Here is a 13535-nt window from a genome sequence, read left to right on the forward strand (position 1 = left end):
ATTTTTTTTTTTTTGTATTTTTAGTAGAGACGGGGTTTCACCATGTTAGTCAGGATGGTCTCGATCTCCTGACCTTATGATCCGCCCGTCTCGGCCTCCCAAAGTGCTGGGATTACAGGCTTGAGCCACCGCGCCCAGCCAAAATTAAAAAACTTTTATACACCAAAGGGCACTATCAAGAAAGTGAAAAGACAACCCACAGAATGGAAGAAAATATTTACATATCATTTATCTGATAAGAGTCTAGTATCCAGAATATATAAATAACTCTTATAACTCAACAAGAAAAAGACAGCACAATTTTTAATTAGTGAAGAACTTGAATTGACATTTCTCCAAAGAATACATACAAGTGGCCAGTAAGTCCGTGTAAGGATGGTCAATATATTTATTCATTAGGGAAATGCAAATCCAAACCACAGTGAGATACTGTGTCTTATAATAAAAAGCAAACACAGAAAATAAAAAATATTAGCAAAGATGTAAATAAATTAGAACACTCATTCATTGCTGGTGGGAAGTTAAAATGGTGCAGACATTGTGGGAGAGTTTGTTGGGTCCTCAAAATGTTAAACATAGAATTACCATGTGACCCAGCAATTCCATCCTTAGGTATATACCCAAGAGAAATGGAAGCATACATTTAAGCCTAATCTTATTTATGAATATTCATAGCAGTATTATTCATAATAGTGGGAAAAAAGTGGAAATAACTCTAATGTCTATCAGTCGATGAATGGATAAACAAAACGTGGTATAGACATACAATGGAATATTATTCAGCCATAAAAAAGCATAAAATATTGATGCCTGATACAACATGGATGAATCTTCCAAACATGGTTAAGTGAGAAAAATCCAGAAACAAAAGGTCCTACATATTGTATGAGTCCATTTATATCATGTCTAGAATAGGCAAATCCACAGAGACAGAAAGCAGATTAGTGGTTGTCAGGGGCTGGGGGTGGATGGAGAAGGGAGTGGGGAACGACTACTTAATAAGCATGAGGCTTATTCTTGGGGCGATTAAAATATTCTGGAATTAGTGGTGATGGTTGCACAACATTGTGAGTGCACTAGAGACTACAGTATACTTTAAATACTTTAAAATTGTGAAAATGGTGATGTATATGAATTTTACCTCAAATAAAACAAAACAAACCAAAAGTTCCCCAAGCCTCCAGGAACATGATGGGGCCCAGTGGCTGCTCCTATTGTGGTCCGATGTGTAACTGACTGGCTCCTAGAAGAGGGAGCTTGATTAAGCCTCTCTCAGGATGAGGGGAGAGAGCCTTTTCCCCAATAGGGGGCAGCGAGTAGCCTCAGAGGCTCTGCCACATTACTTTCCAGGAGAGAGGTTTGGGTGTTATAGACCATCCCAGACCCAGCTTAGACTTTTTGAGAACCCCGATGGTGCTGGGGGCTTCCTGTCTGTTTGTTGACTGAACTGGGTGAAGGAGACGAGGATTCCTGGGATGCACACTTTAACTTCTTTTAATTCATCATTTGATAACCAGGATCCAATCCAGAGGCTCAGTAAATGAGTTGAATGCATAAGTAAATAGAAGAAAGGAAAAAGAGGGAGAGAGGCAAAAAGCAAAGAGAAATATCATACACGGTTAGAGTATAAATTGATACAGCCACTTAACCATTTGGCATCTATTAAATGTGAATATAAATTGTAAAATTTCTTAAAAACAAAGGACCACACAAGAATTCCTATTTTAGGATTATAACCTATAGATAGATATACAAGCATGTTTACCAAAAGATATGTACCAGAATTTCAGAGCAGGGCTATTCCTATTAAAATTCCCCAACTAGAAAAACCCAAATGTCCATCAACAGTAAAATGAGTAAGTAAATTGTGGTATATTCTTACACTGGCATATTATACAGTCATGAAAAAACTATAATCGCACACAGTGAAGTGGATGAATATCACAGCTGAATGTTGAGTAAAAGAAATCAGATGCAAGAGTACATCCTATATGGTTCCATTTAATGACATTCAAGAACAGGTGAAACTAAGCAATAGTGTTTAAGGGGGGTGTCTACTTAGTAAAACTTCTAAAAAAAAGAAAAAAAGCAAAAAGGGTTATTGTAGTTAGTAGTTACTTTTTTAAGGGAGTTGAAGTTTTAATTGGGAGGCTTCGGGCACAGGTGGTATTCTAGTTCTTAATTTTGAATAATGGTTATAATAATATTTGCTTTGTAATAATGTGTAAAGCTATATATGTATATTCCGTATGCTTTTATGTGTGTTATATTTCACAACAAAAAATTTTAATAAAATTAAAAAGTAATAGAAAAGCATCAAGGTTAAATCCCATGCAAAGCTATTATAAGGAAAGGGAAAATAAGGTATAGAATAACATACCCTATAATGAAAGCACATCAGAATACATGCCTACAAAACAGCCTGAAATGTCACCTACTTTTTCAAAGCAAGCTAAAAGATATTAAAAAATATAATATAAAATGTGAAAAAACAAAATAAATCAGAATTGGAAAAACTCAGGAAAAAAGTAAAACTGAATGAAAAAATCATTTAGTAATAGAAGACTAAACTAAGAGGAACTCAATAGCAAGTAAACACAACACATAATGCTTCCTTAATAGAAACAAAATGCAGAAAAAAATTTAAATTACAAAAGAAACAAAAAGATAGGCTGGGCACAGTGGCTCACCCTGTAATCTCAGCACTTTGGGAGGCCAAGGAGGGCAGATTGCTTGAGCTCAGCGATTCAGGACCAACCTGGGCAACATGGCAAAACCTCGTCTCTAATAAAAATACAAAAACTAGCTGGGCATGGTGGCTCATACCTGTAATCCCAGCTATGGAGAGGCTGAGGTGTGAGGATCACTTGAGCCCAGGAGGTCGAGGCTGCAGTAAGCTGTGATCATGCCACTGCACTTCAGCCTGGACAGAGAGAGACCTATCTCAAAAAAAAAAAAAAAAAAAGATAAAAACAGATTCAAGAGAAAGTACCAAATATTGATGACAGGCAAAGAAAATTGATATATGGATAGTAGGAGTCCTCGAAGGGGAAAACCAAAGCAAGGGAACCGAACCCATACTAAAATAATAATTAAAGAAACAAAGAAACTTTCCTAGCATCCTGAGATTAAATGATTTGAAATTATGTATTGAATAGCCACATCACTTTTCTAAGAACATGGACCCAGATTGAGCAACACTAAGGAAAATTACTAATAAAAATATGAAGAAAAATTATAGTGAAATTACTGGCCTTTAAAGAAAAAAGAAATAAGATCCTTTGGAAATCTAGACAAAATAGCACATATTGTACTTATGTGTCCATATAAGAAAAAAAGATGACGTGACTTATAAGAGAAATAAAATTAGACTATCATGAGACTTTTTGTCAGTAACACTTTTGGCAGAAAAAAATGGAGTAACATATTTAAGATACTCAAGGAAGAGTGCGCCAAGAATCTTTTATACAACAAAACAGGCCTTCAGGTATCATGGACACATACAGACTGTTATCAACATCAAGAACTTGGGGAATATTGTTCTTCTGATCCTTTTCTGAGCAATCTACTAGATAATGAGCTTCTGACTAGGAATGACTATGAAGACATTTTAAGGACTAGTGGTAAATGTTCAATGCAGTTACCTGTAGAACAAGACTAAATGAGGGCTTAGAAGGAGAGAGTATAGGAGCAGCCATATGCTCTGACAAGGTAAATATAGTGCAATAGTTGTTACTGTTTTTGAGGCAGTGTCTTGCTCTGTCATCCAGGCTGGGATGCAGTGACATCATCACAGCTCACCGCAACCTCAACCTCCTGGGCTCAGTGATCCTCACCTCAGACTCCTGAGTAGGTGGAACTACAGGCACATGCCACCATACCCAGCTAATTTTTTCATGTTTTTGCAGCGATGGGGTCTTGCTGTGTTGCCTGGGCTGGTCTTGAATTCCTGGCCTCAAGCAACCTTCCTGCCTCAGCCTCCCAAAGTGCTGCGATTTATTAGTCTCAAAATAGAACTGGAAGAATCAATATGAACTCAAGAGATATTTTGTGTATGTGTGTATGTAAAGCCATCACTTGAAATATCATTTCTCACTAAAACAAGGCAGGGCTTCTTAGAGAAGTAGCTGATTTCAGATCTAGGGCACAAATATATAAGAATTAACCTGGAATACATTAAATAGCAAGGAAGCTATCAAAGATTAGTCAGGTCATGTCAAAAGACTCAAGAGCTAACTTGAAGAAATGCCCAAAGATGTAACAATTTGACCATCAGTAATAATAATGACCATTACAATGGGCTGAAACCTTTTAAATATATTTGAATCCATGAGTTCATGATACTTTTTTCAAAAGTATCTTGGAATTTGATAGGGAACCAATTTATTATCTTATAAACTGATAAAAACAGTTAAGCATTTGTCTTGTCTTTCCTACATGAACTGTATAATTGAGCAGACCAAATAATATGTGAGGGGCAGTGATATGAGGGGCAGTGTTATTCTGTGAAAGTATTCAGGCTGGACGTAGTGGCTCATGCCTGTAATCTCAGCACTTTGGGATGCCAAGGCGGGCAGATCACCTGAGGTCAAGAGTTCGAGACCAGCCTGGCCCACATGGCGAAATCCTGTCTCTACACAAGAATTAGCCGGCCGTGGTGGTGGGCACCTGTAATCCCAGCTACTTGGGAGGCTGAGGCAGGAGAATTGCTTGAACCTGGGAGGCAGAGATTGCAGTGAGCAGAGATCATGCCACTGTACTCTAGCCTGGGACAGAGCGAGACTCCATCCCCCCCGCCAAAAAAAAAAGAAAGAAAATTTTCCAACTACTTAAATAAAAAGAATTAGAATTAGAAGATTACTATTTCGCAACCACCAGTAAGCAGATATAGGTATTAAGCATTGACAGTTGCTAAGAGAATAAAGAGAGCCTCAAGCAGACATGATGTGCCTCCTCTAGTTTTGCCAGACACTGTCCATAGTTTTGCTAAAGGGATTGAAATGGAATCAGATCTAGTCTCCAGATCCATCTGCCAAGTTGCAGAAAATACAGAGGACAAAACAACGTGTGGAACTGTCCCGTGGGTGTGCAGTCAGAAATTCCAGACTGTGGGAAACTCTACAGCTCAAATGGCCTAGATTCTTCCACAGATAAATTATAAGAAAGCAAAGGGATAGAACAGGAGCTTATGATTTAAAAGAGACTTAAGGTTGGGCACAGTGGCTTACACCTGTAATCCCAGGACTTTGGGAGGCCAAGGGAGGTGGATCACGTGAGGTCAGGAGTTCAAGACCAGCCTGACCAACCTGGTGAAATCCCATCTTTACTAAAAATACAAAAATTAGCCAGGCGTGGTGTGACATGCCTGTAGTGCCAGCTACTCGGGAGGCTGAGGGCAGGAGAATCACTTGAACTTGGGAGGTGGAGGTTGCAGTGAGCTGAGATCACGCCACTGCACTCCAGCCTGGGCAACAGAATGAGACTATGTCTCAAATAAAAAACCACAAAAACCCAAAAAAAATTATAAAAAAAGAGATTTAAAAGATACCACATTTTAAGAATGCACAAGACTATAGTGTCTAGAGAATGCATTGTTGGGTGATAAAACTTTTTGAAATGCAAGGAGGTGATTACTATAAAAATCAAGATAATGATTTTGGGAAAGGGTAGGAGGGGCTTCTGTGGTTTGGGGCACATAGAATTTTTGGAATGGCTTCCACCGTGCTGCTGCTTTATCTGGGTGATGTTCACCCTATAGCTGTTTTCTTTCTTTCTTTCTTTCTTTTTTTTTTTGAGACAGAATCTTACTCTGTCACCCAGGCTGGAGTACAGTGATACAACCTTGGCTTACTGCAACCTCCTCCCCCGCCAGCTCAAGTGATCCTCCCACTTCAGCCTCCTGAGTAGCTGGGACCACAGGCATGTGCCACCAGGCCCAGCTAATTTTTTGTATTTTTAGTAGAGACGGGGTCTCACTATGTTGCCTAGGCGGGTCTCAGACTCCTGAGCTCAAGTGATCCACCCACCTCAGCCTCCCAAAGTGCTGCGATTACAGGCATGAGCCACCACACCCGGCCTATAGGTGTTTTCTATAGTTGTGTTTTATATTACATGAAAAATTTTTATTAAGTAAAACTGTTTTTAAAACATTTTCATAATGTTCAAAGATAATAAATGGCTCTAAATGGGAAAGGAAAAACTAAAAATTTGAGGGGAAAAACTAGAAATTTGAGGTAAAAAACCTGTTTCAACATGTGACAAATTCTTCCTGAGGATTTAATACTGTTTAAAGAAAAACATGTATTAAATGTAGGTGCTTAGAACATACTTTTCTTTTTCCTCAGTAGTTTCTTTTTTCATATAGGTATTAGAGAAAGGATGGTCACAATGAATGAGCTATTTATCTTGGGTTATATTCTTCACATCTTTGAATTTGATTTGGGACTTTCTGTGAAAAGCAACGTATCATTACACTCAAGTGTCTGTGCTTGCAGCCCATGAACAATAAATTGTATATCATATCACTCCTAAATATTTCAATTCCCCACAGTTTTTCAGGATATATAAGTCTTTGGTCAATGTTGCTTTTTTAAAAGTGAGAAATTGAGTAAGATTATGAATAAGTTAAAAACCCTTTATTTATATTTTGCATTTAACAGAAATTTACTGAGCACCTTTGTGTGCCATGAAGTGAGGATTCAATAGTGAAGACAAACACAGATCCCTTGTATTCTAGTGAGCCTTTGCATCTTATATTAAGGAAGCTCGGGAAATAGATACTTAGGACAGGATTGAGAAAACAAGTGATTTCTTATGATCTATAATTATCTGCACAAATATTTCTTCGTAAACTTCAAGTGGCTATTCTCAAAGTAGCTGAAAATAGCCCCCTTTTAAGTCTATGAAATTAACATTATAGAAAAGAATTTTAGCAATTTTGGAGCAGGATGCTTTCTGGATACTTAATTCTGAACAACATTAGAATTTAGCTCTCCTTTTAATTTAAATCTAGTTATTCTTTATTATTTTAAAATATAAGGCATCTGCATTTTAAAACCTGGGTAACATTTATTTAGGTTTTCTTACTCCAAGGGAGAGGACCTGATCCAAGTTTTTAAGAAAAAATGATTATAGTTTCTTCCCCTTCTTTTTAAGAGAACTTTTTCATATATTACCTATTACTTAATAGCTCGTTACTTTGACACACTTTCTGATTCAATATTGTGTTAACACTTATTAGAGATGCAAATGAAGATATGTGGCATTTTAGTGTTCTGGATACATTTTAAATAGTCATGTTTCATTGAGACAAAGTCTTGCTCTTGTCCCCCAGGCTGGAGTGCGATAGCGCTATCTCAGCTCACTGCAACCTCCGCCTCTGGGGTTCAAGCGATTTTCCTGCCTCAGCCTCCTAAGCAGCTGGGATTGTAGGTGCCCGCCCACTACCATATCCAGCTAGTTTTTTGTATTTTTTAGTAGAGACATAGTTTCACCATGTTGGCCAGGCTAGTCTCGAACTCCTAACCTCAGGTGATCCACCTGCCTCGGCCTTCCAAAGTGCTGGGATTACAGGCATGAGCCACCATGCCTGGCAAATTTGAGGCTTTCAACTCCTGTCTTTTCTGTTACTGGTGAGGCACTGAGTCCCTCTCTAAGTGGATTAGTTATAACTTCATGACAATAAGGTGGCTGGCTGTCTCATGTAGGGAAAATGAGATCTCTTTCTTGGGATTTTTTTACTAAACAAAAGTTTAATCATTTTTACTAGTCTCTGACAGATGGCTTCCTATAGTTCTGGTTAAGATGATGTACTTAAAGTTCTCTAGAGATTAGTCCGATATATGTATACATGGTGCCAGTGATTTGTTTTTTTTCAATGCAGTCGATTTTTCTAATCTCTCCCTTTTTTATTCTTTTCTTCTTTTTTGTGGGGGGCAGGTAATGAAAGCATGGGATGCTCATGTGACAGCAGTTTGCTCTCAAGATGCCAGTGGACTTGTAAGGAAGCTTGGGGCAGATGATGTAATTGATTACAAATCTGGAAGTGTGGAAGAGCAGTTGAAATCCTTAAAACCGTATGTATTAGAACAATGTTCACACTGGGAATGGGAACAAGGACAGTTGATTATGCAGGTCTGAGATGGTTCGGTGGCTTTACAATCACGTTGGAATCTTAGAGAAGCATCTGTGAAAGCATTCCATGTCATTAGAAGTTACTTAGGTTGGCTTCTGTTTTAATTCCAGATGTTAATACAACACGGTAACAGCATGTGGATAGGTACTGAGGAAGTTATTTTGCTTACATAGTCTTAGCTAATTTTGAAGTTAACATGCTGGTTTGTAAGAGGCCTGAAGACAAAAGTTGGAAATGTGTTCCTTTTGTGGCATCTGTCACCACAGGAAGAATATAGAGTAGTTCATGAAGTACATGATTAGCCCAAAACATACTTTCCGTGTTTTGGCTTAACAAAGGCTTAAGAGAAACAGTGTAAGTCTAAACTTTGGTAATGGGAGCACTGTGGATGTTCCCAGTGTGTCTGAATGCCAGGCTGTGGTTTGGCCTGAGGTACCAAACAGGAATGCATTCAGGAATTCTCTTGGGTCATGTTGATTCTGACTGTGACTCTAGCTTACTCATCTGACTTTTATCCAGCCAAGACCAAGCTGAAGCTGACAGCACAAATGAGGAGTATTTGGAAAGCTATTTTACTGCTTCTGTTTAAAAGGTTTTCCCTTTTTTGATTAATTTTCAGAAGTCAACTACTCTTGCCCACATTGAGTAGAAGTGTATTTTTAAATAGAAAGAAAAAAGAAAAAAAGGGAGTCCTTATCTGACGCCGCCCAGCCTTTCTCAGCCAGTGCCACCAACTTCCAACGTAGTTTGGCGGTGCACCCGGCAGCAGCCAGCCAACTCATCGTTCCTTCAACTGTTTAGGGAGCTTCTACTGTTGCCAGGCAGGGTTTCAAACACCAGCTACAGTGGTGAACCAGACAAATGCCCACTTTCATGGAGCTTACATTCTTGTTTGGGCGGTTTTAGTGCTAGGTGCTCTGAAAAAAAAAATGAAAGGGAATAGACTAGGGAGGAGGCTGTTATAGATAGGGAGGTTAAAGAATGCCTCATTGAGGAAGCAACATTTGAGTGGAGGCTTTAGTGAGCAAGCCAAATGAATGGGATTTGTGTGTGTTTGATGTTGCTCCCTGCTGTATCCCTCCATCTGGAAGAATGTAGTAGCATGTAGTTGGTGCTCAATAATATTTATTTAATTATCGAGGGAATCTAGGAGAACAATTGTCCCAGCTGGAAAGAACAGCAAACATAAAGCTCCCATGTCAGGAACATGCCTGGCATGTTTAAGGACTAACATTGTCCCTTTCAGAGATTTTGTCAGCTACCCTCTCGTCTGTGTGTTAGGGCCTGAGCCTCTTTGGGCACGCACTCTGTCGCCCAGGCTGGAGTGCAGTGGCACAATCTCGGCTCGCTGCAACCTCTGCCTTCCGGTTTCAAGCGATTCTCCTGCTTCAGCCTCCTGAGTAGCTGGGATTACAGGCGCGCACCACCATGTCCGGCTAATTTTAGTAGAGACGGGGTTTCACCATGTTGGCCAGGCTGGTCTCGAACTCCTGACCCCGTGATCCACTCGTCTCGGCCTCCCAAAGTGCTAGGATTACAGGCGTGAGCCACTGCACCCAGCCTGATCTTGTATCTTCTGATGCTTCTAGGAATAGCAACATGATACTGGGGCCAAGTCCTACCCATTCCCCTCTGTCTTCCTTAAGGGGTTTTGTTTTGTTTGTTTTTTCGTTTTTGTTTTTGAGATGAAGTCTCACTCCACTGCCCAGGCTGGAGTGCAATGGCGCGATCTTGGTTCACTGCAACCTCCACCTCCTGGGTTCAAGTGATTCTTGTGCGTCAGCCTCCTGAGTAGCTGGGATTACAGGCACTCACACCACACCTGCCCAATGTTTCTATTTTTTTTTTTTTTTTTTGTGGAGATGGAGTTTCACCATGTTGGCCAGGCTGGTCTTGAACTCCTGGCCTCAAGTGATCTGCCTGCCTTGGTCTTCCAAAGTGCTGGGATTACAGGCATGAGCCACCGCACCTGGCCTACCTTAAGTTTTATACATGTCTGGAATTTGTCACCAGAGAATAGGAGAACTTGAGAGACGGAAGGCTAGAGGACATTCAGTCTAGGCTCCCAAACTGGTGCTATGCTTCCCTCCTTGGCATGTCTTCCTGGCAAGTGGTCTTGCTCCTTTCGCTTGTACTTTTCTAGTAGGGGGACCTTCCTGCCTTATAAATGCAAGCCATTACTACTACTTTTCTTTGATAGCTTTAGTTAAAATTGATCTTTGTAATTTCTGCCTGAAGTTTGACATCTCAGTCTACCTAGGATAAATATGTTCCTCCTTCCAAGTAGCAGCTTTTTAGGTATTTGAATCTTAGAGTTTTATAGCAAGAAGGGGCTTTGAAATCCTTCAGTCCAACCCTATGATGCTGTAGTTGAGAAAGTGAAGGGCAGAGGAGTTACGAGTTTTTGCATACTCGAGGTCATGCCACCAGTGATTTGTTGGGAGAGCTGGATTCACAACCTGGTCTCCAGATTTCTTTCTCAGACAATGCCTGTTCTATAATACCAGGCTGCCCTTAAGTTTTCTTTAAGTATCCTAAGATTTGTTCATTCAAAACTTGGAAATGAAGTAGACACTTTTTTAGTGAAAAGAACGGTCATCTATTAAGGTCATCATGCTCCTGCATTTCATATCCTTAGATTATATTTGCCATTTTTTTTTTTCCTTCTTCTTCTTTTGAGACAGAGTTTCACTCTTTTTGCCCAGGCTGGAGTGCAATGGCATGACCTCGGCTCACCACAACCTCTGCCTCCCAGGTTCAAGCAATTCTCCTGCCTCGGCCTCCCGAGTAGTTGGGATTATAGGCATGTAATCCTACGCCTGGCTAATTTTGTAGTTTTAGTAGAGACAGGGTTTTTCCATGTTGGTCAGGCTGGTCTCAAACTCCCGACCTCAGGTGATCCACCCGCCTCGGCCTCCCAAAGTCCTGGGATTACAGGCATGAGCCACTGTGCCCGGCCTTGCCCTTCTTTAGTTTGGTTCTATAAAATACTCAAGATCCACAAAGTTGGCCAAAGCTGGTTTCAGGAACTTTAATGTTTGACATCATCCAGATGAATTTGGAAGGGAGAAAAGGTTTACCAAAGAGGAATTCATCAACTGATGTGCTCAATTTATATGCATGTATTCTCTATATAGATCTTTGTTTTCAAAAGTATTTAAAAACTTATTAAGTTTTTACCCCCTTTCAGTAGAATATAGTGATTACAGAAGTTTTAGGTTAGATGTAAGAAGTTGAATATATCTGTTAGTTCCTGTGGATTCCATTATCACTGAATTTTTTTGGCATGTTAGAACAGGCTGTTCATTTCTCCTTTTGCATTGTCCTGATGCTGTACCTGAAGCCAAATGATAGAAAATTCCAGAAGGTGAAGAGGATGCTTCCATGAGCATTTCTGACTGTAGAGAGAATAAAAGCAAATCATTCTTGTAGGTGAAAATCTCATACTTTACTTCCAAGTATCCATGTGCACTAAAGAATATAGCGAATGGAAAACTTGGCAGTTTATTACAAAGCTTAATTAAGTCAGACTTTCTCAATCTTGGCAACCTTAGTTTCTCAAGTATTGACATTTTGGGCTGGAGAATTTTTTAGCTGTGAGGGGCTATTCTGTGCATTGTAGTGAACCAGAATCACTCTCTGTTCAGAACTACTTGCTGAAGCCATTCTAAAGTACTAGAAAATGAAATGATTTTATGACAAAAATTAGTCGCATTCAACTTACCTTGCAGAAAAGTCATAGAGCCAGCGAGTGGGTATGTCCTTCCGTCTCCATCAAAGCAGCCACCCCTCTGCAGGATGGCGAGAGGTGCAGCACAGTGCAAGATTCGCCACTGAAATAAACCCCAAGCCAACTGGTGCTGGAAGGGAAGGAGGCTCAGAGTCCAGTGTAAAGCCTGACAACAATGTTTTGATTTGGTTCTTCCTCTCCAGGTTTGATTTTATCCTTGATAATGTTGGCGGATCCACTGAAACATGGGCTCCAGATTTTCTCAAGAAATGGTCAGGAGCCACCTATGTGACTTTGGTGACTCCTTTCCTCCTGAACATGGACCGACTGGGCATAGCAGATGGCATGTTGCAGTCAGGATTCACTATAGGTTCGAAGGCATTAAAGGTAGGAAGAAGGGTCTTGGTTGGTGACTGCAAGCAGCCTCCTGCTGCAGAAATTGGTTTGCCACCTAGCCAGTTTCTCTTCTCTTGGAGGCCGCATAGCACAGTGGCTGCAAGCATGGACTCTGGAGTTACACCGACTGGCTTCAAAATCTGACCTCTACTTAGTAGCTGTGTAACCCTGTGCAAGTTACTGAAGGTCTCTAAGCCCCAATGTCTTCCCCTGTAAAATGAGGCTGATAATAGACCTACCTTACCGCATGGTTGTAAGGATCAAATGAAGTAGTCCATATGGAGACATGGCACAGTGCCCTTATTAAATGTTAGCCTTTATTATTACTTATTGCCTCTCTTGATTACATCTGATGTACTATCTGTGCTTCCTTCTTGTCTCTGCCTGATGACCCTCTCTCTGTTTCATGTCTTAACACTTACAGTCTCTTGTATATAAAGATGAAAACTTACAGTTGCTATTTTCATTGTATTGGGATAGACCAGTGATTCCCAGGCTGGGGCTTTCAGACATTTAGAGGTCTATGAGTAAAAGAAGTTGTACTTTTACTTCAGTAAGCCTCCACTCTTGCCTTTGCTGGGATTGTATCAACTTGTTCTAACACTGCATATTCTGTGTAAATTTGAAACTCCAGCTATTAATGACATGATGGGAGTTTCTGGGACTTGGTTAGTCAGCCTGACTCTGAAACAGGGCCACTTTTACCAGGGCTGTATGAAGCTCAAAACTGAATACATCTCACCCAAATTGCACACTTCGGTGAGTGGTGGGCATTGGAGACTAGGGCAGATGAGCCTCAGTTACAAGACTAATAGAGCTTGAGCATCTGCTCTCCACTTTACCTCATAGCCTGTTGTCATCACAGTGGGGACAGAGGCTTTTATAATTTCATGGGATAAACTGGTGGTAATTATAGATCATTGGTTTAAAATATGAATTGATGTTAAAAGGGAATATGTGATAGAAAAAATAAAGATAGGCTGGGCACGGTGGCTTATACCTGTAATCCCATCATTTTGGGAGGTGGAGATGGGAGGATTGCTTAAGCCTGAGGAGTTTGAAACCAGCCTGGGCAACATAGTGAGAGTTTATCTCTACAAAACAATAAAAATATTAGCCAGGTCTGTTGGTGCATACCTGTAGTTCCAGCTGCTCAGGAGGCTGAGGCCAGAGGATGGTTTGAGTCTGGGAGACAGAGGGTGTGAGCCGTGATCGTGCCATTGTACTCCAGCCTGGGCAACAGAGGAAAACCTTGTCTCAAAAAAAAAAAAAAAA

General features: G+C 40.3%; 1 protein-coding gene across 2 annotated transcripts in view; it reads left to right on the forward strand.

Moving 5' to 3' along the window:
- Nucleotides 1–13535, forward strand: part of RTN4IP1 (reticulon 4 interacting protein 1) — a 59545-nt gene that overhangs the window by 27862 nt on the left and 18148 nt on the right. For both annotated transcript variants that reach the window (XM_011996263.1, XM_011996262.1), the window contains exons 6-7: nt 7939–8075; nt 12068–12251. In XM_011996263.1, coding sequence (XP_011851653.1) covers nt 7939–8075; nt 12068–12251 — 321 coding nt within the window. The remainder of the gene's footprint in view (nt 1–7938; nt 8076–12067; nt 12252–13535) is intronic.

Source organism: Mandrillus leucophaeus, unplaced genomic scaffold, assembly GCF_000951045.1.
Source record: "Mandrillus leucophaeus isolate KB7577 unplaced genomic scaffold, Mleu.le_1.0 Scaffold507, whole genome shotgun sequence".
NCBI lineage: Eukaryota > Metazoa > Chordata > Mammalia > Primates > Cercopithecidae > Mandrillus > Mandrillus leucophaeus.